General features: G+C 55.4%; 1 protein-coding gene across 25 annotated transcripts in view; it reads right to left on the reverse strand.

Moving 5' to 3' along the window:
* Positions 1–27,840, reverse strand: part of MYO18A (myosin XVIIIA) — a 98,792-nt gene that overhangs the window by 22,291 nt on the left and 48,661 nt on the right. For 9 of the 25 annotated variants that reach the window (XM_049114834.1, XM_049114833.1, XM_049114816.1 and 6 more), the window contains 26 exons: positions 24,612–24,699; positions 24,303–24,409; positions 24,017–24,193; positions 23,454–23,667; positions 23,106–23,248; positions 22,419–22,519; positions 21,327–21,390; positions 20,965–21,109; positions 20,629–20,649; positions 18,576–18,752; positions 18,259–18,349; positions 17,795–17,987; positions 16,862–16,948; positions 14,838–14,979; positions 14,528–14,687; positions 13,340–13,526; positions 12,793–13,036; positions 9,758–9,867; positions 6,680–6,745; positions 3,520–3,648; positions 2,668–2,811; positions 2,200–2,289; positions 1,948–2,067; positions 1,636–1,747; positions 1,125–1,252; positions 682–836 (listed from right to left, as the gene is read on the reverse strand). In XM_049114834.1, coding sequence (XP_048970791.1) covers positions 682–836; positions 1,125–1,252; positions 1,636–1,747; positions 1,948–2,067; positions 2,200–2,289; positions 2,668–2,811; positions 3,520–3,648; positions 6,680–6,745; positions 9,758–9,867; positions 12,793–13,036; positions 13,340–13,526; positions 14,528–14,687; positions 14,838–14,979; positions 16,862–16,948; positions 17,795–17,987; positions 18,259–18,349; positions 18,576–18,752; positions 20,629–20,649; positions 20,965–21,109; positions 21,327–21,390; positions 22,419–22,519; positions 23,106–23,248; positions 23,454–23,667; positions 24,017–24,193; positions 24,303–24,409; positions 24,612–24,699 — 3,395 coding nt within the window. Of the gene's footprint in view, positions 1–681; positions 837–1,124; positions 1,253–1,635; positions 1,748–1,947; positions 2,068–2,199; positions 2,290–2,667; positions 2,812–3,519; positions 3,649–6,679; positions 6,746–9,757; positions 9,868–12,792; positions 13,037–13,339; positions 13,527–14,527; positions 14,688–14,837; positions 14,980–16,861; positions 16,949–17,794; positions 17,988–18,258; positions 18,350–18,575; positions 18,753–20,628; positions 20,650–20,964; positions 21,110–21,326; positions 21,391–22,418; positions 22,520–23,105; positions 23,249–23,453; positions 23,668–24,016; positions 24,194–24,302; positions 24,410–24,611; positions 24,700–27,146; positions 27,291–27,840 lie in introns of all 25 variants that reach the window. The other 16 variants (XM_049114830.1, XM_049114812.1, XM_049114811.1 and 13 more) reach the window with 5 other exon arrangements.

Here is a 27,840-nt window from a genome sequence, read left to right on the forward strand (position 1 = left end):
TGCCCTGCTCACCCTCAGGGGTGGGGCTGTCCCTTCACGAAGGCACCTGGGACCTCTGCTGAGAAGCCCTCCCCTGCAGAGAGGAACCAGGAGCTCTTCCCACTCCCTGGGGCACCCTGCTGTTCCCAGGGTGTGTGGGTTCCCCGGTGTTGCTAATAAAGGCAGCCCATTCCCATCCCCAGCCAGGGAAATTAATTTAGATTGGATCTGATCCTGTGAGGGCTGCTTCCCCCTCGCCCCCCCTCCCCCGTGTCATTACCATAATGAGATGGAAGTGGCACAGTAGTTCAACAACATTAGTCAGGAGAGTGTGTTTGTGTGGCTGAGGCAAGCAAGATATGGGGGCAGGGGGCAAGGGGCAGGGGCACAGGTGCTTTCTGCATAGGGCTTGGTTGAAGCTCATCCTCACTGGGCCCAGGCAGGGGTGATGGGCACACACTGTGGGGAGCATGTCCAAGAGCAGAGGCATGAGCAGGCCTTCGGAGGGGGTGTGGCCAGAGTGCTCCTCAGAGGTCAGGGGTGAGACCTGTTCACATTCTGGGACAATAGGCCATGCAGGCAAGGCTCCTGGCCAAATTCAAGCCCTCTTTCCTTCTCTCTTCCCTGGCGGGGGGAGGCAGGGAGCCTTGTTTGGGGTTGTGCTAGGAAGTCTTCTGTGTCCAGGGCAGGGGATCCACCCACCTCCTCTGCTTCTTCTCCAGCTCGTGGTTGCGGACCTGCTGGCCCTCCAGGTGCAGCTTGGTGTCCTGCAGCTCTGCCGTTAGCCGCTGGCATTTCTTCTTGAGCTGCTGCAGGGCCCGCTGGCTCTCATCGATGTCTGCCTGCAGGTCCCCAAGCTAGGGCCGAGATGTGGTACAGGGCCAGCAGCCAGTGAGGGGCCAGGAAGTATGGGGGGAGAAGGTGAGGAGAAGGAGGGGGTGGTTAGTGAGGGAGAGATCCAGGGTTGAGGGATGGAAGTCAGGGACATCCAGGGAACCACACCTCTCTAACAATGCTTTGCCCTTGGGCATCCCCAGTGAGAGGCTAAGGCATCAACCCTACCCCAGTGCTCCCAGGGCTCGCCTGGCCCTTCACGGCAGCAAGCCCCTCCCGGGCATAGGCCTCCCTCCTTTCACCAGCCTCACCCGCCTCTCCAGCTGCCTCTTGTTCTGCTGCTCCACCTCCAGCTTGTCTTCAAACTCCTGCTGGAGCCGCTTCTTGGTGAAGTCCACCTCCCGCATGGCTCGCTCGTACTTCAGGCGCCACTCACCACCTGGAGGGTCAGGGGCAGACAAGGGATGGCTAAGCTGCTGAGGGCCTCTGAGAAGGGGCAGCAGGGGGAGACAGCCAGAGAAGGGACACAGAAAGGTCTCTGGAATGATGGCTTCCTCCCAAGCCAGGAAAGGACTAGAGAGGGTGCATGGCTATGTATGCTATCTACTCCCCGGGGACCATCACACCCCGGCCCCCAGACCCTGTCCTTATCACGGCTGTCATGGCTCTCCACGATAACCCCCTGCATTCACTGCCACCTCTACTTTCTCATCTATTTCTGTCACTATAGCCTTCTGCCAGCCTACAGAAGAGAGACAGGTCCAGGCCAGGGGTGTGGCTGCCCAGGGTGGGGAGGCCGAGCACCTCTGGCCTCAGACCCACCTGTGTCATCATCATCCACCTCCCCGTTGATCTCAGCTGCCCGGATGAGGCGGGCCTCCATCACCTCCATCTCCATCACCTCCATCTGCTTCTTCAGTGCATCGTACTGGGTCTGCAGGAGGGAGGCTTATGAGGTTACCATCCCTCTCCCTTGCTCAGTATCCACCATGGCCCTGAGCCACGCAGACCCTGGGCACGTGCTTACCCCAGGTGGACAGGGGTGCAGGGCCATCTGTCCTTGGGGGGCAGCAGATGGACACTGGAGCGTGGTGGTCACCAGCACGGCTGTCTCCACCCTGGCCCTGCCCTCACCTGCAGCTCTTTCATCTCCTTCTCGGCTCGGAGCCTCTCCGCGGCCTCTGCGTCCAGCAGCTGGGAGGCGGACTCTCCCGTGTTACGTTCATCAGTCAGCTCCGATGTCAGCTCTGAGATCTGGGGTTGGTGGGGGAGGGAGTCACCACCAGTTGAAATTCCTGCCTTACTCAGCTGGAACCCCCAGGGGACCTTCTGGGCCTGGCACTCTGCACAGGTAGGCCAGTCAGCCTGGTGCGGGGAGTCACTCACCCGGGTTTCCAGCCGGTCATTGCTGAGGCGAAGCTCGTTCCGCTCCTTCTCCACCTTCTCAAGCTTGCTCCGTAGCTGCTGGATCTCCTCCTAGGGTGCCGTTAAGGGGACAAAGTGAACTGGAGGCTCTGAGAGGCTGGGGCCTGGAATCTCCACCATTGTGGGTGAATGAAGCTGGGGAAGCTCAGGCCAGGACACAGGGGATAGGAAGCCACTGCCTCCCAGGGGCTCCTATCCCAAGACCCTTTCCTAGATGCTGGGGATGCCTGAGATTTTAGACTGAGAGGCTACCCAGGAGCTTGGCCAGCACCCCACAGGGAAGCCTTCTGTTTGATGGGCATCATTCAAGGCTCTCTGAACTATAAATGAAAAACACTTGGGAGCCCAAGACGAGCTGGCAAGAATTTTGCCCACATAGAGGAACTCATCCTTTTCCATTGATGTGGCCCTTCTGGAGCTGTTACGTACGTCTTTGCTCCGGATCTGCTCCTCAGACAGCTGTACCTCGATGAGGGGCCGCACGGTGGTAAAGAGTTTCCACCAGGCCCAGTCCTTCACCCCTTTGTTCTTTTTGATGTTCTTCTGCACACAGCGAATGGCCAGGTCCTGGATCTAGATTGGGGTGAGGGTGGTGCACAGCAGGGCTCTCAGTCCTAAGCCCTGCCCCTGGCCCTGCCTCCCCCAGCACAAAGGCCAGGCTGCTTCTCTGGCCACCTAACCCATGGTTCAAACATTCCCTGTGCCACCCCTCGCTTCCAGCTTCTCCCATCCCTCAGAGAGCGGGCGGCAGAGAGCCTGGCCCTGGGAGCACTGCACTGGGCACTAACCGCTCTGCCGTCATTAGGAATAATTTCATCTGCTTTATTTGCTGCCTGATTATTTCCAGCACCCTGGCCTAGATGTGCTATAAAACCTAATCTTGCTGAAACACAAGAGGCGGCGGTGCTGGCTGTTTTATGGACTTGCTAATAAGAAAAGGAGTCGCTGACACAGCTCCTTAATCTTCATGGAGCAGCCTATGATACAGAGCCCACCTTTGCCTAGGCGCTGCCCCCCATCCCCGCCCCAGGCCCAGGCCCCATGGCCCCCTGCTAGGTATTCCAGCACGTAGGCACCAAGGAGCTCAGAACACTTCCCCGCCCTGGCCCAGGGCATGGTGGCCCCAGGAAGATCCTGCTTCTCCCCTAGGTGACAATAACTCATAGTCCCAAAGCCTCCTGCCCCAGCATGTTCCCTTGGACTGCCCCCCACCCCCACCCCAGGAACTCTGCTCTGCCATCTAGGCTGGGGACTGGGATGGAGATACCCCTGGAACAGCACCTTTTTCTTCTTGAAGTGCTGGCGGGCCAGGTAGCCTCTGCAGGCTGCCTGGAACAGGGTTAGGTTCCTGCTGGTTTGTTCATCCCGCTGCTCCTCTAGCCGGGCCAATGTGCCGGCCCGGAAGAACACCTGTGGAGAGGCAGTCCTGATGAAGGCAGGAGATGTGCTGAGGGGAGCCCAGCAGAGAAACAAGCAGCTGGCACAGGAAACTAGCCAGCTTGGGAGGTGGCCCTGGGAAGAACTTGAAAATCCAAGGGAACAAGGGAGGAGGGAGGGAGCAAGGAGAGGCCCCAAGAAGGCTGAGAGGGGAGGGCTAGGCTGGTGGCTGGGGAGGGTTTTTGGGAGAGGAGGAGTAAGGTGGGAAATCTAACTTCAAAGAGAGATAAAAGGAGAAGGAAGTCAAAGGGAAGGTATCTGGGACAAGAAGGAAATACAGCAGCTACAGTCAAATGGGGACAGGACACCCCTCGGCAATATCTAGGGCGGTTTCTTCCCCGAGGACGGCCCACAGCCCACTGGAGCACCCAAACACAGGGGCCAGCTGCTTGGGTCAGGTGGAGTGGATGTGGTGAAATTGTGTAAGGAGAGAAAGGTCCAGAAGCCGTGCACAGAGAAAGGGCCCCCCCCCCCCCCACTCAGTCTCCTCTTTAGACAGTCTCCTCTTTCATTTGCCAGCATCCCGCCCCCACACACACACCCAGGTTTCAGCTCATGAAAAAGCCAGGGGATGGGTGGGGGTTGGCCCAATCAAGAGACCTGTCCTACAGGTTTGGGGGCTGGAGGGCAGATGGGAGAGGAACCAGCTGGGCGCCCCCACATCCAGCATTCCCTCTCTCTCTTTGGTGCTCCAAACTGGGACTGGGTAAAGTTTTCCCTGCTAAGGGAAGAAGAGGGGGGAATTTACAGATGAGAAGACTCCAGGATCCTCACAGAGGGCAAAGGGATACCTAGGTATATGCCCACCTCCACCTTGCCCAGGACACAGAAAGTTCCCTTCTGTGGGGCAAAGAGAAGATGTGAACTCCGTGGGAAACACTCAGAACCAATACGTACAGTATCCCTAAGGCTCCCTTCAGGGAAGAAGTGGGGAGAGGGCCTACACTTTCTGCTGAGAAAGCTTTGCCTCTGGCGACTCCACAGAAACCTAGTTCCCTGGGGATGGCCTAGGAGAAAGCCAGCTCCGGTCCTCAGCAACACTTCCTCAGATCCCACACTGGCACTGAGTGCCTGGGTTCTCCCATGGGCCTCAAGCCCTACCCGAGCCTCAATATCTCACAATGCGTGAGCCTGAGATTCCTCCAGGGGTGGGGAATATCTGAGTCCCCCCAGAACTGCTCCATCTCCCCCAGGTGACAATAACTCATAGTCCCAAAACCTCTTGCACTAGCATATTCCCTTGGACCCCCCCCCCCAACCCCACCCCAGGAACTCTGCTTTGCCGTCTAAGTTGGGGACTGGGATGGAGATACCCTTGGAACAGCACCTTTTTCTTCTTGAAGGTAGACATAGGTGCTAGTGGTCAGCACACACAGCTGTCTAACTAGGGCAGAAGGGAGGTGGCCTAGGGGATGGAGAGTGGTCCCTAGATGGCCTAGGGACTGGGGCAGGGAGCCTGAGACCTCTCTTGTGCAGCTATGCATTAGTGGGGGTGAGTGGGGGTAATACTCCTTTTGAGTATTAGGTGAAAGTTCAGGACCTCTCTTCCCCAGCATACCCATCCATACAATTTTACAAACAGAATCAGGAGGCTCTCAAGATCCTCTAACACCCTGCCTGAAATCCCCAGAGTTCTGTGGGCTCAGACAGCGACCCCCTCCTTGAAGCAATGCCACAAATATGCAGAATCTTTGCTCACCAGCCATCCAACCACAGCCTAGAAGCCCTGAAATTTCTCTCCCAAAATCAGATGTGAGAAAACATCCAACTTTGCCTCTAATTTCTGAGTGTGAATGGGCCCTGGGGCTCGCCTGCCTCGGCCAAGCACCTGGGATGAAGCAGAGGGTCTGAGCTGCAGCTGGGAAGAGGACCAGCCTGTACAGGCCCTCTCCTGACCAGGACATGCCTTGGAGGAGGTGCCACCCCAGTGCCAGCCAGCAGCAGCCCAGCCTGCCGGGGGGGCAGGAGCCCGCCCAGGAGCCGGAGAGGCTGAAGTGAAACTTTGGCTGCGGGTTTCCCAGGGAGGAAGTTCGGCTGGCAGCCCCTGAGCAGGCAGATAGTTGGGGATGGGGAGAGGTTGAGTCAGATACAGCAAGAGACCAAAGCCAGAAAAATAAACAGAAAGAGTGAGGCCACAGAAGACCCAGAGAACAGGGAAAGAAACAGAAAATGACAGAGCCAGAAACCAAGGACTAGATACCAGCAGGAACTGCCAGGGCCACAAGGAAAAGGGAAAAGCAGCAGAGACAAAGATACAGCCAGCGGATAGGAAAGAGAAGGGCCAGGCTGGTGACTCAGGATACAGAACAGAGAGAAAAGAGTGGACAAGCAACACCAAGCCTTCTTTGCGAGCATCTCCATGAAGCCCTGGCACCCACAGTTCCCTCCGTCCCTGCTGACAGGTAGACAGGCTTAGAACCCCTCCCTGGCTTCCACATGGCCTCCCTCCCAGCACAGCCCTTGGAGCACATACGTGGACGCCACCTGTCAAGCCTCCCAGTCTCAGGAGAGAATGGCGAGCAGGGCTCCTGCCCGTGGGAGGGACGCTCGCCTGACCCACTGGCGCAGAGTGATGCGGCACACTGGCACCCGGGGCCGGGCGTGCCTGCCTCTCATACACCACGTTCCATTCAGGTGAGGAATTGGACTTGTGGGCAGGTGGCGGCGGCACAGCCTCGCTGCATCCTGCTTGCTCTGCTGGGACCCTGGCAGCCCTCGGGGAGCCTCTGGAGCACTCTGCCTACTGCCTTCCTGCTTTGTCCAGCTCTCCTCCCTGCTGTCTCATCCTCCCCGCTCCCCACACCAGGACTCAGGCCAAGTTCAGGGCCACCTTCCAACCCACTCCCTCTCCCCGACGTTACAGAGGTTCATGGTCCTGAACGAGTCATTCCTTCAGAGGGTGGGAAGTCAGGTTTGCTGCAGAAGGGGAGGGCCAGCCATTTGGACAAGGGTAACCAGAGTGGGTGCCGGGCCCGGCCACCCTCACCCAGCTGGGACTGCTCACCCGGCTCAGGCCCATGCAGCAGCTGCTCTTCTCCAGATCCAAGGACTCCAGCAGCTCCTCCACTGCCTGCAGAGAGAGGCCTCTGTCAGGAAGGCCAGGGGCTGCTCCCCCCACCCCCGTCTCTATGCAGGGCTTTGCCTAGGCACGAATCCCTCCCCAGCCTCTACTGAGGCAGTCCATTTCTTATTCAACAAGTGCTCTTGGGCGGGCTTCCACTGCATCAGGCACTAGGTTAGATTCTGGGGACGTAAAGATGACTATGAGGGCAGTAAGTTATCTTGTTGGCGAGAGAGGTAAGTGAATTAGTGAAGTATACAAAGGAGACGGCACCTAAGTCAGACAAGAGATCACGGAAGGTGTCCTGGAGGACGGGAGGTGTTTGTGCTGAGTTTTTGGTTCTAAGGAAGAATTAGGCAAAGTAAGGGAGAGGGCATTTCAGGCAGAGGGACAAGCACAAGCAAAGGCATGGAAACACGAGACAAGGGAATGTACTGAGGAAACCAGGCAGCTTGGGAGTGAAGGGGGTGGGGTGGTTAAGGTACTGCTAGAAAGGTGGGCAGTAGCCAAAAGGGGTGGCGCCTATATGGAGACTGGATGGAGGCCCCCTCAGGCAGCTACTGCAGGCGTTCATAGGAGAGGAGGCTGGAGCCTGACCCAAAGGGAAGAAAGAGGCGGAAATGCCGATATGAAGAGATAGAACCTTGCACCTGCAGGTGTGCAGAGGCAGGGTGGGTGACAAGGAGGAACCTAGGGACACACCCAGGTTTCTGACTTAGGAAGCTAAACAGACGATGGTGCCGCTCTCCACGGTAGGAAACAGAAGAGTGAGACTAGGTTTAGGAGGGAATGGAATCTGTTTGGTCTGAACATGCTGAATTTGAGGTGTTACAAGGCATGTAGGTGGAAAAGTCCAGAAAAAAGCAGCCAGATAGAAACACACGTCTGAGGTTCAGGAGAGAGGCCTGGACTACAGGTATTGAGAGTCGTCAATATATACGTGGTGATGGAAGTGACGGGTGTGAATGAGATTGCCCAGGAAGAGGCTGTAGAATAGAATGCACAGATGGCCAAGGGCAGTGTCTGAAGGGAGAGAGAGACCTTTCCTGCAGGGGCAGGTGGAAGAAGGGAAGCTCAGCAGGAAGAGAGCATGGCCAGGTGTGGCAGCAAGGAAGCTGAGCAGAGAATGTTTCCTTAAGAATGGAGTTGTCAATGGAGTCACATGTAGCCAAGAAGCACAGTAAAGGGCACCACGGAGGGCAACGGGCAACAGATCAGTCCCAGGGTGTTAGGGCAGGGATCTGGGCACTGGAGGGTGGAAGAACGGGTTGGGGCAGGCAAGAGACAGACAAGGGTCCCATGTGAGAGAGGGTTGATGGGAGGCTCCTTTCCCAGCACAGGATCTGCAGAATGTTTCTCTCCTGAGAGAAAAGAGAGCCTGCAGCAGAGTAGAGGCTGCAGCACCGATGAAGTAGGACTCCAAGGAGCCACAGGAAGTGGATTCCAAAGCACAGGAGGAAGGCCTCTCCCACCCAGACAGGAGGGCTGAGGAAGAAGGCACCCGAAGAGAACTGAAGAGAACATACAAAAGGCAGAGAAGGAAGCCAGAGCCTCAGTTTTATTACCATTCAGAAGCAAGGTCAACTGTTGGGCAGATGACCTGGGGAGGTACAGCAGGGGGGAATTCAAGGAGAAAGACTGAATGGCAGGGAAGGAGCTTGGAACAGGGGCCAGGGAAGGATGCGCCATATGAAAACCTTGCCAGGACACATCAAGGGCAGTTGAGGCTGGAGACCATGAACCCATAGGACTTCCAGTCCGCCTGGTTGTATAATTTTCTCCATAGCCCTTGGGAACCCCAAACTCCATAGCCCTTGGGAACTCCCAAAGGAGTGCAGATACCTGAAGGCTGGCCCTTCACTGTGGGGGGTGGGGGACGTGGACAGGTATAGGGAGGCTCAGGAGAGCTGAGGAGCATGGAGGCCAAGTGACCAGAGGGCTGGACCATGGCATCAAGGCGGAGCAGAAAAGAAAGTCAGAAGGGAATGGACACAGCAGAGAAAATGGAGTGGGGTACAGAAAGGAGAGGTCTCAACAGAGTCAAAGAGCAGGTGTCCTGAAAGGAGGAGAGAAGTGAAGTGTGCAGGTAGGAGGCTGTGGTCAGAGAACGCCATGTTGGAATTTATGATTTCTCAGGTGAAGCATTTCCAGGGCTGACAAGGTCCTGGGTGCAGCCATGAGTGGGAGGCTGGAATAAAGGTCTGGGGTGAGAGAGAAGGGGGTTGTGGGTGGCTCATCTACACGCACACCAAGGTTGCTCAGGACATTGGCAGGTCCTGGATGGAGAGAAGTTTTTGAGGTCTCTGTGAATGTGGGTCTGTGACTTGGGGGGCAAGGGAAGAGGGGCTTTCTGCCCCATTTTGCACAGCATTCTCCCTTTGGGGGAAGCCATCCTAAGGTCTGAGATACCTTCAGAGTCAGGCTGGGTGCCTGAGGCCAGAAAACAGTGAAGGAGGCTTCCTCTGCTCAAGGAGCCCTCTGGCTCTCTGAGGGGGTGCTTCTGGGGGTTACAGCCATGAGTTTCTGAAGCCATGAGTTCACCAACCTGTGCTGACAAGAGGCCGGAGCCTTCGGCTTACCCTGGCGCTGTATCAATCTTGCCCCTAGGAAGGATGCTTGCCCCACCTCTGGACAGCTTTGCTTGCTGCAGGAACCCGAGTCCTTGATGTGGAAGTGAAGGCTGAAGGGCCCGGGTGCTACCAGTGGTAACACCCCAAATACTAGTTCTTATCTGCATCCTGAAGGCTCTTAGATGACTGGCTGACCAGAGAGCAGAGACCCCCAACTCTAGCCTCCAAAGGGGGTGACTCTTCTCTGATTCCTATGGGTCATGCCCCAGGCTGCCTTCTCCCCACTGGCATAGCTGGGCTATTACATGTCCCTGTCCTGGCCCCTGGGTGGCCAAATCCAGGAGCCTGAGCAAGGGCCAGCCCAGCTCTCTCCAGGGCAGGGAGGGTAGGTGCTTGGAGGGATCTGTGCAGAAGGAAGGGGGTCTGGTAGGGCTCTGGGGCCCAGACCTACCCGCCTTTCATCCATCACAATGTAGTTGCGCCCATGCTTCTTGGTCAGGTGTGGGGCCAGGACGTCGAAGCGGCGACGGAACTCGGAAAACACCATGTGGTCTGGGTAACCTAGAGAGAGGGCAGCCCCGAGCCACGTCTGTTGGCCCCTTGCCTGCTCCTGGCACACCAGATGGCCACTGGTGCCCCAGGTTGCACACAGGGACAGTCCCTGAAAGGGGAAGAAGCTACGGGGGAGGAGAGCCTGAGTGTGGGGCAGGCCTGGGAAGGGAGGGTGGAGAGGGAAGAGGCAGGGGTGTGGGACAGGAGACTGCAGGACACTTAGGGCTGCCCTCCGGGGGGATTGTAAGGTTACAACGGGTACAGGTTCCTTTAGAAGGAAGCAAGCTCCTTGTCAGTGAGGTGTGTGAACAGAGGACGGCTGACCACCTGGGGATAATACTATGGCTAAGAAAGATGCTTTCTAGCCTCTGTGTCTATGACTCTGTTAAACCCAGAGAGAACAATGGCTTCAGGACTTAACAATGAAAAAGAAAATAGGGTAACAGACCGTAGCAAGAGGAAAAGGGTACAGACTTGGGGTCAGAATCCTGGCCCTGGCTCATGGCACCATGTGACTTTGGACAAGTCACTGGAATCTCAATTTCCTCATCTTTATTATTTATTTTTAAAAAGGATTTTATTTATTTATTCATGAGAAACACACAGAGAGAGGCAGAGACATAGGCAGAGGGAGAAGCAGGCTCCCTGCGGGAAGCCCGATGAGGGGCTTGATCCTAGGACCCTGGGATCATGACCTGAGCTGAATGCAGATGCTCAACCACTGAGCCACCCAGGTGCCCCTCGGTTTCCTCATCTTTAAATGGGGGACCTACCACTTATCTTGTATGATAGTCCTGCGGTTTGAATGAGAAAATATGTAGAAAGCACGTTTGGCTCACATGGTGGGTGTTCAATAAAATGCTCCCTTCCTTTCTTCAGTCCCCGGAAACAGGATACAAAAAGGGTGGCCCTTCCTGCTCCCATCCTGACCTTGAGCCCCAGGCTGCATGACCAAAAGAATTCTAGATTCTCTTTCCCTGCGGAGCGTTACCTCTAGCAGAGACGTCCCTACTGTTTAGGCTTGAGGCCAGGGCAAGTGGTCAGACGGCTTCTGGCTCAGAGCAAGGTTGGGATGGAGGCTGGTAGGAGGTCACCCTGAGCCCATGGTAGAGGACACAGTCACAGAATTTCAAACTGAAAAGGGGTCTTAGGCCAGATACAACTCATCTCCCAGGCATAGGAACCGAGGCCAAAGCAGTGGCCCAACTGGCTGACTCAAGGTCACAGGGTTGCCACCAAAGGCAGAACTGGACTCCAAACCCGGCCTCTTGAGAGCCTGTTGGGGGCCTGCTACGCTATGCCGGCTTCATGAGCTCCGGGAAACCCTCCAACTGGGAGATGAGGCTGATGCATGTGCCCGATAATTGAAACAGGAGGCGGGGGCCGCTGAGGGGCCAAGACAAAGTGAGCTATTGATTGTATCTGAATTGCAATTAAATTGATGGGCCAGAATAGCAGGTCTGGACGCCTGGCATCTTAATTAATCATCAGCGCTATCGATGGTGGCGGGGGGCTGGGCCAGGGGAGGGGGGCCTGCTGCTGCTGGCCTCATCGATCTGCTTGTTTGAGTAAAGCACATTGATTTTGGTTCAGAGCGGTAACAATCTGGTTTTGAAATAATAAACACCAACTCCATATCAAGACGTGGGGACAGATCGATGATTTATTTGGAGCAGGGCAGGGAGCCTGCTTTGTGGCTTTGGCTGCTAAGGAAAAGTGATGGTGTCTATGGGGATACCTCAAACGGACCTGGCTATGGGTGGGTGGGACCCTGCTGGCTCTCCTATCAAAGGAAAAAAGGGCAGAAATCTGGCAGCCCATAACTTCTCAGGCAAACGAACCCCCTACTTGAGAGGCACGAACTCAGAAGCTGGTCTGCCTGGGTCCCATCTTGCTCTGCCACTTGTGAGCTGTGTGACCTTGGGCAAGCTACTTAACCACCCTGAGCCTCAGTCTCCTCATCTGGGGATGGTCATAGTATCAATACCTCATGAGGCTGTTGTGAGCATTAAGTGAGTGACGTTGTATGGTGAGTTCAGAACAGTGCCTGGTACACTGTAACTGCTCTAATAATGTTAACTACAGTTGATCCTTGAACAGCATGACATGAGTTAAGGGTGCTGGCCCCCTGTGCAGTTGAAAATCCAAATGTAAATTTAACTCCCCCCAAAACTTAATGACTAATAACGTATGGTTAACTGGACATAACAGCGGGTTAACACATTGTTGTGTGTTACATGGAGTACATACTGTATCATTACAGTAAAGCTCGAGGAAGGCAAATGTTATTAAGGAAGTCAGAAAGAAGAGAAAATATGTTTATCAGAGTGTATTACAAAAAGTCCACATGTAAGTGGACCCACACAGTTCAAAGCCATGTTGGTCAAGGGTCAGCTGTGCTATGACTCTCACCCTTTCCAATCCCTCCTCCAGATGGGTCTATAAAAAGGATCTGTCTGACCTTTCTTGGGAAATTTAAGTACCTCAGAAAGATTTAGCACCTCATCTCTCATTCAGGGGTATGGCCCCGCCACCTGGCTGCTCTCAGAGGTAGTTAGCACCACTGAACAGATGGCTCTATATGGGCATGGGTCTGCTGCCCCGGCCAGGCCAGAGCAGAGCAGGGAACAGGGGAGGGGGAGTTGTGTGAACGGGGCCTGTGGGGCAGGGCGAGGAGGGGATGAAGAGGACTGGATGCCGAAGGGAGAGGGGGAAGAAGGGAGTCCTGGGTGGGAAGGAAAAAAGAGAGGACCAGACTGGGCTGGAAAACCACCACCAGAGCAGGTACCAGAGCAGAAAAGAGATCTAGAGCCAGTCCAGAGACAGGAAGGGAGTAGTACTCCTCTAGCCCCATGGGTCCCACTTAGAAGGTAGAGAGGGGCAGGAACAGCCCGAGAAAACAGAAGCAGGAATTGAGTGGGAAGGAGGCCCCACCTTGGCGGTACATGCGCATGGCATCAAGCAGGCGAGAGCCACGGAGCTGGGCACGCAGTAGAGGCACGTCCAGCTGCAGGAGCCCAGCCTCACAGTGGTCTCCTGAGGGCAGGTCCAGCTCACTGCTGCTGCTGACTCGGCGGGAGGATGCAGACCGGGGCTCCCCGGCCCAGCCCTCTGCTACAGGCAGGAAGCAGTGCACGAAGTGCAGCTTTGACTTCTTGATGGTGTCAATGAGGGCGTCCTGCCAAAGGGAAAGAGATGTGCCTCAGTGGGTTCTGATGGCCCGGCCAGTGTCGAGGAGAGCCGGGACCAGTGGCAGCCACTTGGCTCCTCCCAGGATGGCAGGTGTCCTGCCACTGGCCAAGACATGCCAAGCCTGGACAAAGCCACCCTCACTAGGCCTGAGTGGTCTCTGAAAAGAGGACCCACCAGCAGCAATCACATGTGAGAGTGGGATGCTGAGTGGGTACTGGGTCAGTAGGGTGTGCCCAAAGCAGCCAGAGAAGCCCCGAGAGGGCCCTAGGGCCTGGGTAGACACACTCACCACCTGCAGCTTAATTTGGATGCACAGTGACTTCTTCTTGACAGCCGCCATGCCCGTGGTGAAGGTCTTCCGCATGCTGGTGGCCCGGCGCAGCGCCAGCTGTGAGCCACCCTCCAAGCCTGCGATGGAGCCTGACAGCACTGTGGTGCCGCCTGCCCGGCCCAGAAACAGGTTGCTAATGATTTTCCTACCAGAGGTGGAAGGGCAGAGGAGGAGAAGTAATTTTGAGAGAGTAGCAGAGGGTGTCTTCCCAGTTTCTGGGACACCCCCAAAATCCCCATATTGCCATGGCTGTAGGCCTGGATTATCTGGCCTGGGGCTGCATGTCCCACATCCTGGAGAGAAACTGGAGGGAAATCTTTGAATGGGAAGAAGAGAAAACTAGTGGGGGGCAGGACAGAGGTCTAGAGTAGGCAGGGATTGAACACAGCAGAGTGATCTGCTCTTGGTCATCACTGGGGAGGGCAGAGGTCCAGTGTGGCAGGAGGGATTAGAGCCCAACAATCTACCACGCCATATAATCTGTGTATGATATTTACTGGTTGTTCTCTGCCTCTCCCCTTGTCCCCAGTTGGGCAGGGAGTTTTCTTTTATTCACTGCCATCTGCCAGGCACCTAAAAGAGTAGATGCCCAATAATTATCTGCTAAATAAATAAACGGATGACAGGCCTTATGTGACTGACGGGTTTCTAAAGCTACTCTTGCCTTCTTTTAAGTTTTTTATTTGTATCTTCTTCTTCTTATTATTATTATTTGTTAATTCTTATTATTTTTTAAAAGTAATCTCTATACCGAATGTGGGTCATGTCAAACTCATGACCTGGAGATCAAGAGTTGCACATTATTCCCACTAAACCAATCAGGTGCCCCGTTTTTTAAAGTTTTGCTTTTTGTTTTTTGCTACTCTTGCCTTCTGTGAAGAATGTGGAAGTGCTATTCAAATTTCAAGGTGCCTCCAACCATATCCATAATTGGATAACCATATCCAATTTATAGGTGCCTCCAACCATATCCACCCCACTTCTACTCCAGGAGGCTGCCCCCAGGCCCTCAAGACCAAACTGGGCTTGGCTGTCACCTCTCAGGAACCAGAGGCTATCAAGCCTGCTGGTGAGGGGGCCTCTGAGACCAGGAAGCCCAAAACCAGCCCTGGGGATTGGACATGGCAGAGTGAGTGGTGTTCTTACTTCTGGGAGTCCTGCAGGAGCCGGGGGGCATTCTGGGTGGCCGGGTTCTGTTTGGTGTAGCTCAGCCAGCCAGATACATTGTACTCAACCCAGTTGGTGCCGTGACTGTGGCCCAGGAGAAAATGGTGTGGTTTGCTGCTGCGTAGGAGGGGTCTTTGGCCTGAGGGTGGGAGAAGTAAGGTTCAGATCATCAGGGTACAGGCCCAGAAAAAGCCCAGGCACTCTGGGCTTTCTAGGCAGTACCATCTAGACCCACATAAGTGGGTCCTCAGGAGAGGAAGCAAAAGAGCCCTCCAGGGGTATGACTCACCTTTTTTGTCACCTTCCTGAGGGCCATAGTAGGAGAAAAGGCGCTCCAGGAGGGCATCCTCAGTGGCCCCTGGCACTAGTGCCTCCTCTTCCAATAGCCATAGTAGGCCCCTTGCCTCATCGGTGCGTGCCAGTGAGCGGACCTATGGAGAAGTGAAGAAATGCCACCATGTCACATGGAATCCCTGGCCCAACCACACACTATAAATATGCTACACATATGCACATGCACTACAGCCCATGCCACTCACGGCTGACAGCCGTGACTAGAGAGAAAAGCCCACAGCAAAATCTATTTCCTAGGAATTGTGTCCAAAGCCACCAAAACCTGAAGGGCTCTTGTTAGCCATCCTTATCCTCTTGGAAATCAGCAGGGCCTTGGGTGAACCCACATTGCCCTCACTCTCTGGGCATCACATCCCAGGCAGATTAAAGGAGATGAAGTCTGGAAGGCCTGGGGCAGGGTGCATGGTCCAAAGGAAGCTCTCAACCAGCAATGGCTATGGGGTTAATCCTGGTCCCCCTGACAGTGGGGAGCCAGAAATGGCTTCAAGCCCTGCAGGTGGAATCCCTGCAGGGTCAGAAACTCAAAGGTCAAAATGTAAGGCTGGTGATTTAATAGATATAAATAATAATAGGTGGAGCCAAGGTGACTGAATCACACCTGTCCCCATCTAAAGGGAAGAACCACCAGTTGGTGGCCAGCTGCTTTCCTGGAAGAACACTGGCCTAGCATTGGTAAACGCTCCAGCTTTTCAAGAGAAGGTGGAAACACAAAATTCTGATTTCTAACACCCTGTGTGGATCACACAAATGAGGCCTGTGGTTGCATCTGGTCTCAAGGTGCCTTTTCCAAAGCATTTCCAAGTCTTCCTTGAGCAAGAAGGACAGAATCTTCTCCACACCCCATGCTTGCCTGGCCTTTCAGGAGTGGGGGCCAAGAGAAGTAAGAAAAGTGCCATTTTCCCTCTCTTTGAACCCCTCTGCTTGCATCTCCACCCACCCCACGGCTGCCCAGGGGAGTCAGTGTGACGACCAGGAAAAGCAGAAGGTGGCCAAGAACTGATGGCAGCTAAGGTCTCAGAGTGGCTACAGCTACCTGGCGTGACTGGGCAGTGCAGCCATTGGACAGTGAGCAGCAGGCTCAGCACTGAGGGGCCCCTGTCCCCAGAGGGGCCAAGGACTATCAGATAAGGAGAGCAAAGGGGAGGGATAGCCAAGTCCCATCCGGACACTATCTGACATGCCCCGCCCTCCTAAGCCGCATGCACTGTCTTCCCCACACCTCCTGGGAATGGCAAAGGCTCTCCAGGAGGCTGGCATGGAGACCCAGGTGTCAGGAAAAAGAAGCCAGCTTCCCAGGGGAGACACAGAAGTTGCGCACTTTAAATACTTGTCCCAGAGGGACAGTCTCCCTGCCCCCCACCCCGGCTGCCCACAGGAGGAGGTGGGGCAGGGCTCAAAGCAGAAGAGGGCAAATATGCCAGAAGAACCTTATGCAACTTCTCTGAGGATGATCAGTAAATGCCAAGTGCTCATCAGGCCAGCCAGGCCCCCAGGCAGCAAATTGCCCGAGATACAAGTCCAAAGTGTGACAAAGCCTGTCCCTAAGGTTGAGGTGCCAGGGCTCACATTCAGAGCTAGGTGTGGATTCCCTATTTGCACAGACTCCTTGCCCACTCTGCTCAGCAGCATCAGTCTCTTGGGGACAGCGGGAGGGATTACTATGTCCTCGGGGCCCAGCCCAGCCCTTGTGGCCCAGGAGGAGGAAACACCAGGGCTCCTGGCAGACATACACAAGGCTCAGCCAGTCACGGGACAGGGCCCGTGTAGGAGCAGGTATGCCTCCCCCACCCGGTCAGACACCCTGGGGCTAAGGCTCTCACTGTACCAGGGCAGAAGGAAGTGCCACTTCCTGGCCAGAGCAGCGAGAGCAGCAGCAGTTCACACGGTGAGGGCTCCACCGAGGGAAAGGCCCAGACAAGGGGAGAAAAGGAGAGCCCGGGCCCTGGCTGGAATTCCTACCAGGGACTGATGGGAGGCTTGGTCCACAGCTGCCACAGAATCATCCGTGGCTGGCTCCAAGTCGTCAAACGCCAGCTCAATGTTCTCCTAGGAGGGAAGGGTGAGTGGTGATGAGCACAGGCCACTTGAGGGGTGCAGCCCTACGTGAAGGCCAGGAGGGGGTGCTGGGTCAGCAAGTCTAACCTTCCATCCCTCTCAGGATCTCCCCTCCAGCAGCCCCACTGACAAGTGTTCACAACCTCCCAAGGCACCACATGGCATTTTGGGACAGCTAAAATTTGTTTCACCTTCTTGAATACTGAGCTAAATCACATAGTACTGTTACTTGGGCCAGGTGATGAGACTACACCAAATAAGTCTACTCTCAATTTCACACAATCATCCTTGAAACACTTGAAGATAGCTGTTTGCTTCCTGAATCTTCTCTCCAGGATAAATATCCTCCCCAGTTCATTCATCTCACCTGCACATGAAGTAGGATTTCTAGATCTTGTCCCATCCGAGACACCCTTTTACAAAGGAGCCCTACATAATCAGTCAGCATTGTAACAGGTCAGGAGCCAGGGGGAGGCCAGCAGAGGCCAGGCCTGACACACATGGAGGCTGGAACTGCATGGTGGCAATTTGGGGCCTACGTGGGTGCCTTGAGGGTGGGCAAGGAGGGGCTCTCTGTGGCCCTGAATGCATCTGCAGCTCCTTGGAGAGCTAACTCTCTGCAAAGTAAGAATATAGTCTGGGGCAGGACAAGACTACTAGTCTGGAGAGCATGGGGAAACAGAAATGACAAACAGCAGAAGTGGGGAAGGGAGCCACCAGCCAGGAAGCTGGAGCCTTCCCACTCCCCAGAAGTCCTTCCTCCCTGTGGGTGCCAGGAAGCTGAGGCTGGGGGCAGGGGCTGGGGGGTAGGCAGGCAGAGGCAAGGTCAAGTGCTACCTCCTTGTATCTTTCTAACTCCTGCACAAAGGTGCGCTCGTGGAAGAGTCTCTGCAGCCGGTCCTGGGCGTAGTTGTGGCACAGCTCCTCAAAGGAGGCTCCGCGGGCCGACCCACCCTGTTCAGGGTTCTGGAAGCCCGGAGTGTCCACAATCATCATAGAGCAGAGTGAGTGCTGGCTGGACTTGAGAGCCCTTCACAGGGAGAGCCTGGGTCAGAGCTGGCCCCACTGGTCTGCCCGTGGCGCCCGGGCAGCCCTGTTCTGCCACAAACCAAATCTCCATCCCGGCCCAGGCGCCCAGGACCCTGGTGGGGAGGCTGTGCCGCTCCTCGCCCGCAAGGACAGTGAGCCCTCTGCTGGTGGAGAACGGCTCTGCCTCAGCAATCACACCAGCTGAGAGGCATCAACTCCACCTTTGTCAAGGCAGGAAGCTGATCAGCTCCTGGGTCCTGCTGGGCACTCACCTGTTCACCAGGGAGACGAGAAGGGTGAAGAGCTCACTGTAGAGGCCAGACGCCATGCCCTCTAAGCACTCCAGCGCAGTCAGTTTGGGGCCTGTGGGGCAAGAGCCTCAGCTCTACCTCCTGCCCACCCTGGGGATCCCCACAGGGTATGCTCTCTAGCCACCCAGGGTCAAGTCAGCATGGGGCACTGGGGCTGGGCCTCTTCCTCTGAAAGAAGTATTTATTCACTCCAAGAGTCTCCCCAAACCAGAGAAGAGAGCAATGAGCCCTGGGTGAGGTCTCCCAATCATAGCCACCAGCCAAGGGGCTCAGTGTACCTGTGCCATCTCCCAGGCTGCTCTCCTCAGGGCCCTGGCGGAAGGAGGTGGAGCGCTGCAGGGTGCAACCCTTGTGCTGATGCTTGAAAATGGCTGAGGACAACTCTTCCAGGCTGCAGCCCAACAGGTACGCGGCCTTCTGGGCCCACTCGTGGCGGGCAAACTGCTTGCGTCCAGCTATGGGGTAGAGAAAAGGATCTGGCATCTTGGGTCTTTCTCCTTAGTCCGTTTGATGACTGCTCTGCCCTTTGGCTCCCATGGCCAAGGACTAGGGAGTGAACATCTTGAGTTAAAAATAGTCCTGATGATGCCAGAAGGGCTTTAGGCAAAACAGGGACAGCCAGGAGCTGCCAGCACTTCCGGGGTCCCCTGCAGTTGGAGAGAATGAACAGGTCCTAAAAGAGGGGGGGAATGCCACAGTGCTGCCACCGGAGGGCACCCAGGCAGCTTGGAACAACCCTGTTAGAGGGCTTAGCCTCAGGAGTCCCAACTTGGGGAAAGACAGTCAGAGGAGGTACAAGCCCACCTGGGATGAGCATGAGAACCACTGTGCCCATGGGGGACACATCACAAGAGAATCCTAGTGCCTCCCTCTCCATGAATACATGAGGACCCTCTCCCTTACCTCCAGGCGTCTGCCAGGGGAGACCACGAACACCCACCCATGGCCCAGCAGCAGGGAACGTGGAAAAAGCCTCAGGGGGAAGGGAACAGCCCACGCAGACAGACGTGCCTCAGCCAACATGTGTCTAATCACAGCAATTAGGGAGAGCTAACAAGAAACAAGGTTTTACCTTCAGCAGCTTCTGTAAGGCAAAGGACCAGCATGCAGCATGCAAAGAAAAACAGTGTGTTAGCAAACAGTCATCAACTGAAACTGCCAGGCCCACGGGAAGGGACTGTAGGGGGTGGGGGTTTGTGAGGATGAGCAGGCGAAAGAATGGAGCCACATTCTCACAGACTCAAAAATACACACAAGCACACGCACACAATCTGAAAGGAGTATGTTTATGGATGTAATCACACTGACATACACACACACACAGACCTATGAAGACACTATACATGCATGCACACACATGTGCGCATGTACACACATCCTCTGGAAAATATTGGAAGCTCTGAGGAGGTAACAGACCCTGCTCAACCAGGTCCATGTGTTGACCACCCAGAGCTGTCTGCCTGCGGTCAGTGCTGGGACAGGGTTAGAGGAAACCTGCTCTTGTCACCTCCTCAGAGTGAAAGAACTTCCTCAAGACACAGCCAACACGCCTACCCGCCTGCCCACCTACACAGTCTGGAGACAACTTCTTTAGCTTGGAGCCTGCTTCCTCTTTGGCAGGGATGCCACCTGCTGGGATTGTAAGGAATCTGACACCTAACCGTCTGTTCCTCCAGGCACCCACCCACCCACCAGTGCCTTTCTCCCTTCTGCTAAGCTGTCTGGGGCCCTTCACGTCCCAGAGGAGGAGGAAGCCAAAGCCCAAGGTGCTGTTCAGAGTCAGCATCCCTCTGAGAAAGGGGAGAAAGGGGTGAAGAGGTGCTCGAAGTGCCCGCCCATCAACGTCATCTCAGGGGAAGGCAGCAGTGCTCTTCCAGCCACACCAAGCTCTAGCCATTCACAAGCCCCCAGTGCAAGTGCTGAAGCTGCAGCCCCTTTGTTACCACGGTGCCTGCTGCCCCCTAGTGGTCTCCACCTTACCATGCAAGAGGAAGAGAGACACCTGCTACCAAACCGTTGGTAAAGAGAAAGCAAGACTGGGGGGTAGGGGGGTACTGGCCTCAGAAAGCCCCAAGAAGCAAGCCCCCCCCACTCCATCTAAGCCCCATGGGGGGGGGCATCCCAAGATGCAAAACAAGTCGAAGCAGCTATCCCTGGGATGCTGAGAAGCCTCATGGCCAGCAGACCCCCTCTCCACCCTCAACCAGGAGCTTCTCCCAGGCCAGTCCCCTCCATTATGGCAGAACAAGTCCATTCCCCAGAGAGAGAGCCCCAGCACCAAGATGGGACAAGGTGGCCTCTATACCCCAGGGAGGGGCTGAGGTCAGTTACCCGCTTGCTCCTCAGGGGCCTCTGTCAGGAAGGGAATAAGAAGAAGAGTTATTTCAGGAGGACTGCTCTAAGTTAGAACCCTTTATCCCCTCAGCCTCTGAACCGCTGCCCCCTTGTTCTTCGTAATGCTCTGCATCACTGCCATCCAGGTCCAGTGGTAGAGATGCTCCTCTGCGTGCTTGGAGCCTTCTGCTCTGATGTGGGGGATGGGGAAGAGGCACAAGCAACAGAGGGGTGTCTGATAACAGAGCTGTGCTGGGTGAGGACAGAGTGGCAGGGCCTCCACAAGCTCTCCCAGGAGAATAAGCCAGGCTGTTGGGACCCACGGTGGGTTACCTTTGGTGGCACCTGCAGCCCCTAAGTGGTAGATGGCAGCCAGGATGAGCCAGCAGGCTTTCTGTTCATCTGGGGAGATGCCCAACACCTTCATGGCGGTCTGGAGCTTACTGAACTGCTGAGCTGCCTTCTGCTTCTCCTCAGGCTGTACGGACAGACAGGCATGCTGAGACCACATCTCTGAGGGGCAGTCCCTCTCAGCATATCCCCATGCTGCTGAACCCTCAGAAAGGGCACGGCTAGGGAGAGCCATCCAGCTGGAACTGCGGTCCTGCTCTGCCCACATGGCACTCCAGGCCACTGGAGGCGTCCTCTGCTCCCAAGGCCCAGGACTGCCAACCCAGGCCCCATAGGCCCCTCACCTTGGCCAGTGGCACAATCCCAAACACATTGTTCTCTGCCAAGTGGTTCAAGTGGAGCTCTGTCCTAGGGGGTACAAATGAGGCATCAGCACAGTGCTTGGCCCCCATGCCAAGGGCCCTCTCTCTACCAGGGTGGACACAGATCAGCTTCCAGACTCTGAGTTCTATCTGCCCATCATGCCCTATCAGGCCAGCTGCTGCCACTTTCCCTAATTGGCCTGGACGCCTGGTCAGAGCACTAGCCTCCCTAGGACAGGTCACCAGAGATGCTCTGGTGAGAGTGTCCAGTCAGACCATTGAAAGAGAGCAAGGAATCTGCCTGTGGAGTGAGTCCAGACAGGACAGACATGCTCTCAGTTACAAGAAGAGCTAAGGAGGATAATATCCTGGGGCTGCTCCTCAGCCTCATCATTTAACAAAGACAGGAAGTCAAGATGCCTGGATGGCTCAGTGGTTGAGTGTTTGCCTTTGGCTCAGGGCGTGGTCTTGGAGCACGGGATCAAGTCTTGCATCTGGCTCCCTGCAGGGAGCCTGCTTCTCCCTCTACCTATGTCTCTACCTCTCTTTCCATGTCTCTCATGAATAAATAAACAAAATCTTAAAAAAACAACAACAAAGACAGCAAGACTAAAGGTCTAAAGGGAAGAACCTGGCAGATGAGCCAACATGGGGACTGTGGGGGGTAGCCCAGCTTAGAGGGCACTTCAAAAAGGCCCAGGCATTCAGCTCCAGTGTGGACTCAAACAACAGCTCTGCCCCACACTAGCCGTGTGACTCCAGGCACGCCCCTGACCACCTGCATCTTGGTGTGCTTTCCTCTGCAGCCCTGGTTTCAGGGGGTAGCAGAGGTCCTGGTGAGGCCCTGGGAACATAGAAGGGCCAATTTTGCCTCTCATACATAGCCAGATCTCCACGCCCAGAGCTCGGGAGCTGCTGTGGGGTAGAGCCTATGGCTCATTCAGCAAACCGGTCTGTTACCTCCGAGCCTCACAGGTAGCAAGCACACAATATAAACAACCAGGTGACAAGACCAGGAGCCATCAGTGAGCTGGAGTCCAGAGCAGCGTTCCCATTTCCTCTGTCCCATCTCACCTGAGCGTGCCATCCGCACAGGCCAGCAGGTAGTAGAAGACATTGAACGTGGCCTCACTGGCTGGGCGTCGAGCCACGCGCAGCTTCTCCAGAAGCATTGTCTGTGGCACAGCATGGAGGGTGTGGGCAAAGAGGGCGATGCCGAGTCAAGCTTCCCCCATCCCGTACCAGGACGAACCCGGCCCATGGGAAAAGCGGCTACAGCTTGCTCTCAACCAGAGGCCAGATGACCCCAGGGTCAGACCTGGGGCAGATACAGGAGCCAGGGGAAGACAGCCCAGCTCCTGGAGGGGTCCTGCTGCCCTTTGCCTGGGCCTCCAGGCAGAGTCTTCATAGGGAGCCAGGCACCCGGTGGTGAGATGTTTCATTTAGCATGGACGGAGATCAGCGTCAGCTGGACCTTACTGTACTGACAAGCCAGTCTCACCTGGGTGAAACGAGCCTGAGAGAAGCCCCCGGACACAGGGCCAGGGCCCCAGGAGTAGGGAGCAGCCAACCCCAGGGAAGGAGGCAAGGGGGTGGGGTGGAGCAGAATGGTGAAGGCTCGAAGAGGAGCAAACCAGCCCTGCTGGAGCCAGGGTCCATTCTGTTGGGGTAGGATCCCAGGAAAACGAGGCGCAGGAGAGAGCTGAGTGCCAGGGCGTGGAACCAGGCAGCCAGTCTCTAACCACCCTGCATGCCCCTCACCTGGATGGAGGCTGAGGCCACCTGGCCGGCTTGGTCAAAGTCCAGGGAGAGAATCTGGGAGAAGCGGGTGGCGTTGCCATTCATGATGGTGGGGCTGTTCCCAAAGGCTTCCAGAAGGCTGTACAGAGCCTGCCACTTCTCAACTGCAGGAGACAGCCCAGAGCCATGAGGAAAGCCTCCAGAGGCCCAGCCCAGGCCTACTCCCCCGGCACACAGAGGCTCTGAGTTACTCAGACCCAGGGGTAGAGAGGTTTTGAGGGCACAGAGAAGGCAGGGAGAAATAAAGATGACACCTACAGGGCACTTCCGTTCCCGCCCCTCTCAGTTTTTCCAGGTGTCCTGTCTCACCAGAAAACACCTTGTTCCCACTGGTGCCTGCGATGGTAGCCAGGTACTGCACCAGATGCTGGCAGCTGGTGGTCTTGCCACTGCCGCTGCTGCCCAGGAGGATGACAGACTGGTCCTGGCGGCTCATCAGCATTGCCCTGTATGCGGTCTGGGCCACGGCATAGATGTGGGGTGCCATGTCCTCCCGCCGACACCCCTTGAACATGTGCATCACCTTGGGTGGGAGGGGGATGGAGGGAAGAAGAAGGCTCTTAGCTGGTCTCACTCAGACACCCCTTGCTCCACCTTTCTGGGCCTTTCACTGCAGGTGGGGAGCAAGGGATTTTGAGGCTAAGGCCATGTGTTGGAATGCAGATTCTAGCCCAATCCTGGTTTCTGTTAGAGTTTAGGGAGAGGGCCTTATGTCCCCACCCCCTGAAGCAACTCCTCTTCCCAAGTTCAACTTTGAGAGTGGACCAGAACCCAGTGGGATGCCAAGGGAAAGGGGCAGAGCCAAGGAAGGTGGGGTAGGTAGTACATGGGTGGGTCCCTGAGGCAGCATGGTAGCCTAGGGGTCGCCATACCTTCTCAGAGTACACAGCAGGGGCCCCACGGGGGCTGAGGACGAGCAGGCTGGGGCCAGCGTACGTGTGTAGCAGGCTAGCACCATAGCGCTGGCGCAGTGTGTGAAGGACACTGGACTCGTTGAGGTATACCAGCGAAGCCAGATCTTCTAGACGGTCGCAGGAGGGAGCATTAGCCTGTGTGATAGGACAGGTGGGCAGGCGCTGAAGAAGCAGAACCTGTCTGTATTGCCAATCGACAGGCCTGCCCTGCCCAGCCCACTTCCTGTGCCCTCCACCTGCAAACCTTCTCCACATCATCCTCATCCACATCCAAGATGGCGCCATCATGGTCTAGCTTCACACGCACCTTCCCTTCTGGCAAGCTGAGCTCCTCGGATTTGAGCTGACTGCCTACAGAGCGGGGACAGACAGTCAGACACAGGCCTGGGAAGCCTCTGCTACTGTCTTTGGGCCCTCTGTGGTCTTGTCTCCTCCCCACTATATCACTAGCCTCTCCTCACTCACCACCCAGGCTTACCAGACCCAGAAGGCACACTCAGCCCTGAAACCTGAGAGGCCCAGGCATCTCTCCCCTGGGCCTCTCCAGACTCACCCAGTGAGAAGCCATCCTTATGGACCAGCCACACCTTCTCTGTCTCATACCAGGCCTCCTCAGCTGCAATCTGTTCTTCTGTCTTCACCTATCAGAGGGAGGGGGGAATAAATAGTCAGACCTTGCTCTAGAAAACAGAGTCAGGACAGCAGGAGAGAGGAGAAATGTGAGGGGAAGTGCTTCCAGGTGAGACACTTGGGAAGGGGGCAGTTGGATAGCAGATACAGAACAGGGGATGTCGGAGGTTCAGAGGAAGAAGGTGGGGAAGCCGGGGGATGTTGGTGGTCCTGAGGAGCCCTGAGAACAAGGACACAGAGTTAGGGACCATGCTAGCCTTGAATGTCAGGAAGGACAGGGACACTCAGAACTCGAGTCCAGAAGAGAGTAGACCACAGGAAAACAAACCTGATTCTACCTTCGGCCACCCTCTTCCCCACCTCCCTATGAAGCCTGTAGGATCAGTGTCCTGAGCCCGCACAGCTCTGCCTGGTCCACTGTCCACTGCTACTGTGACCTCTCATGCCCAGCTTCTTCCCTCAGCCAACTAACAACAGGCCCTCCTCCACCAAGCTGGGAAAGGGTACTTCCTCAAGACCTGAGAAGTGTCTACTGAGAACTCTGTACTGCAAAGTGACATGTGGGTCCTGAGTCCTAGCCTCAGCCTAGCCTTCCCTCCAGAGGATGCTCCACTGGATGCACAGGCCAGCCTTTCCACTCCTCCTTCATGCCTCCCCAGGACAGGCTAAGGCCATGCAAGAGCATGAAACAGCACAGACAGATATGTAAGGAGGGGGCAGAGTGCTGTGTCAGACACAGGAGAAGACTGCATGCCACATGGATAGACCTTGGACTAACTGTGAGCTACAATCAGTCTCTGAGTCCTCCACCCTCAGGAGACCTGAGGCAGAGGCGCAGATGCTGTTTTGTGATCCTGACCTCCTGGGTGAAGGATAGGAAAGGACAAGAAAACATAGTAAGTCTTTTCTTTGTCGCTGAAAGAAAAAGAAATCTGGGTTCTACTCCCAGGTTGGATTCCAGCTTCAGATAACTTCCTCTCCCTTGCAGACTGCCCTTCCCTGTTTGAGAGACAAGCATGGACTATACGTGGCCCCCAGGCTCTGGAAATCATGATCAGTGAAATCACCCTTCAAACAGGAGGACCAGGGATCCCTGGGTGGCTCAGCGGTTTAGCGCCTGCGTTCGGCCCAGGGTGTGATCCTGGAGGCTCAGGACTCGAGTCCCACACTGGGCTCCCAGCATGGAGACTGCTTCTCCTGCCTGTCTCTCTCTCTCTCTCTTTGTCTCTCATGAATAAATAAATAAAATCTTAAAAACAAAAACAAAAAAAGCCCAGGAAGACCACTATAGGGCTGGCAACATTTTAAATTGTTAAATGACATTAAAAAAAAAAAAAGACGGGGGATCCCTGGGTGGCGCAGCGGTTTGGCGCCTGCCTTTGGCCCAGGGCGCGATCCTGGAGACCCAGGATCGAATCCCACGTCGGGCTCCCGGTGCATGGAGCCTGCTTCTCCCTCTGCCTGTGTCTCTGCCTCTCTCTCTCTCTCACTGTGTGCCTATCATAAATAAATAAAAAAAAATTAAAAAAAAAAAAAAAAGACGGGATCCCTGGGTGGTGCAGCGGTTTAGCGCCTGCCTTTGGCCCAGGGCGCGATCCTGGAGATCCGGGATCGAGTCCCACGTCAGGCTCCTGGTGCATGGAGCCTGCTTCTCCTTCTGCCTATGTCTCTGCCTCTCTCTCTTGTGTGACTATCATAAATAAATAAAAATTTAAAAAAAAGTAAAAAAAAAAAGACTAATTCTTTATTATTTGAAGAAATCTAACTTCGTAAAAAAAAATCACAATGTTTTATTTTTTTTTCCCAAATCACATGATACAGGTGAAAACCTCTGTCTCAAATGGTTATGTTTTATGGGTCAGGTGTTTGGAACCTGACAAACAAGGAGACATCAAAGGGTCATAGAACTAATCCTTCCCATACTGGCCAGCAGGTGGAGCCAGAGAATGTCAAATCTTGAAGTTTGGGCCTGAGGGTGGGGAGGTAGGAGGGGCTCAGCCTTTCAGCTTTCTCTACCCAGAGTGAGCAGAATTGAAACACCTAGAAACCATAACTCTAGCCAGGCCCTTGGGCTCCAGTGGTTAAAAATCATGTGCCATGGGACACTTGGGTGGCTCAGTGGCTGAGCAGCCGCCTTCGGTTCAGTGATCCTGAGGTCCTTGGATGAGTCCCACATAGGGCTCCCTGCAGGGAGCCTGCTTCTCCCTTTGCCTATGTCTCTGCCTCTCAATCTGCATCTGTCATGAATAAATAAATACTAAAACAAAAACAAAAACAAAAACCAACCACACACACCAAAAGAAACATGTGCCACAAGGCCAAACTTGAGTGGTGACACCCAGTCTAGACAGTCCCTAAGGGCCTGACACAGAACTGCCGTATCTCAAACTTCCAGCACTGCCTCCCCCAAAGATCCCCCCAGACACCGGGTGGAGCCAGAAGGGGGAAACGGCCTTACACTCCAGCACGAGGCCCGAGCACAGACGCCAGCCCAGGTATAGGCCAGGCGTGGAGGGTAGTCACCAGAGGAAGCGGAGGGCTCCAGAGGGGGACAGGAGCACCCTACCTGGCTGTGGGCAGGAGAGGTGGCCTCAGGGTCCAGCTGCCAGCAGCAAACAAAGGAGAGAAAGAGAGAGAGAGAGAGAGAGAGAGAGAGGGAGGTGAAGACAAGCAGACCATTGGCATGTCCCCTTCAGCAAGCACTCTGGGCCAAGTGGGTGGGCACTCTGGCTGCCTGAAGTGCAGGGTGGAGGTTAGCAGGACGTAGTGCCAGGATGGGAAGCCGGCCTGGGCAGGTGGACCGTGCCCAATCGAGGAGAGGCAAGAGTAGGAAGGAGAGGCCCAGCTTGGCAAAGAGACACTTGTCTCTGCTAAGTCATGCACTGTGGCCTGGGCAGGAGTATGCTACTCTGCCCCCGGCCACAGTCTCTGCTGGATGGGATATCCAGTGCACTTTGAATTAGGCTCCTCTTCTGTGTGCTTGCCAGGGCAGGCTACCACAGCACACCCAGGGCCTGGGCCCCTTGGGTGGCTCTGGTCTTAAATCTAGGCACTGGTCAGCCTCAGTCCCCTGCAGCTAGCAGATCCCAGAACAGGGCTGTCCCTGGCCTCCAAATACACATAAAGGCACAGGGCCCAGGACCAACCATCCT

Source organism: Canis lupus, chromosome 9 (genome assembly GCF_003254725.2).
Source record: "Canis lupus dingo isolate Sandy chromosome 9, ASM325472v2, whole genome shotgun sequence".
NCBI classification, from domain to species: Eukaryota; Metazoa; Chordata; class Mammalia; order Carnivora; family Canidae; genus Canis; species Canis lupus.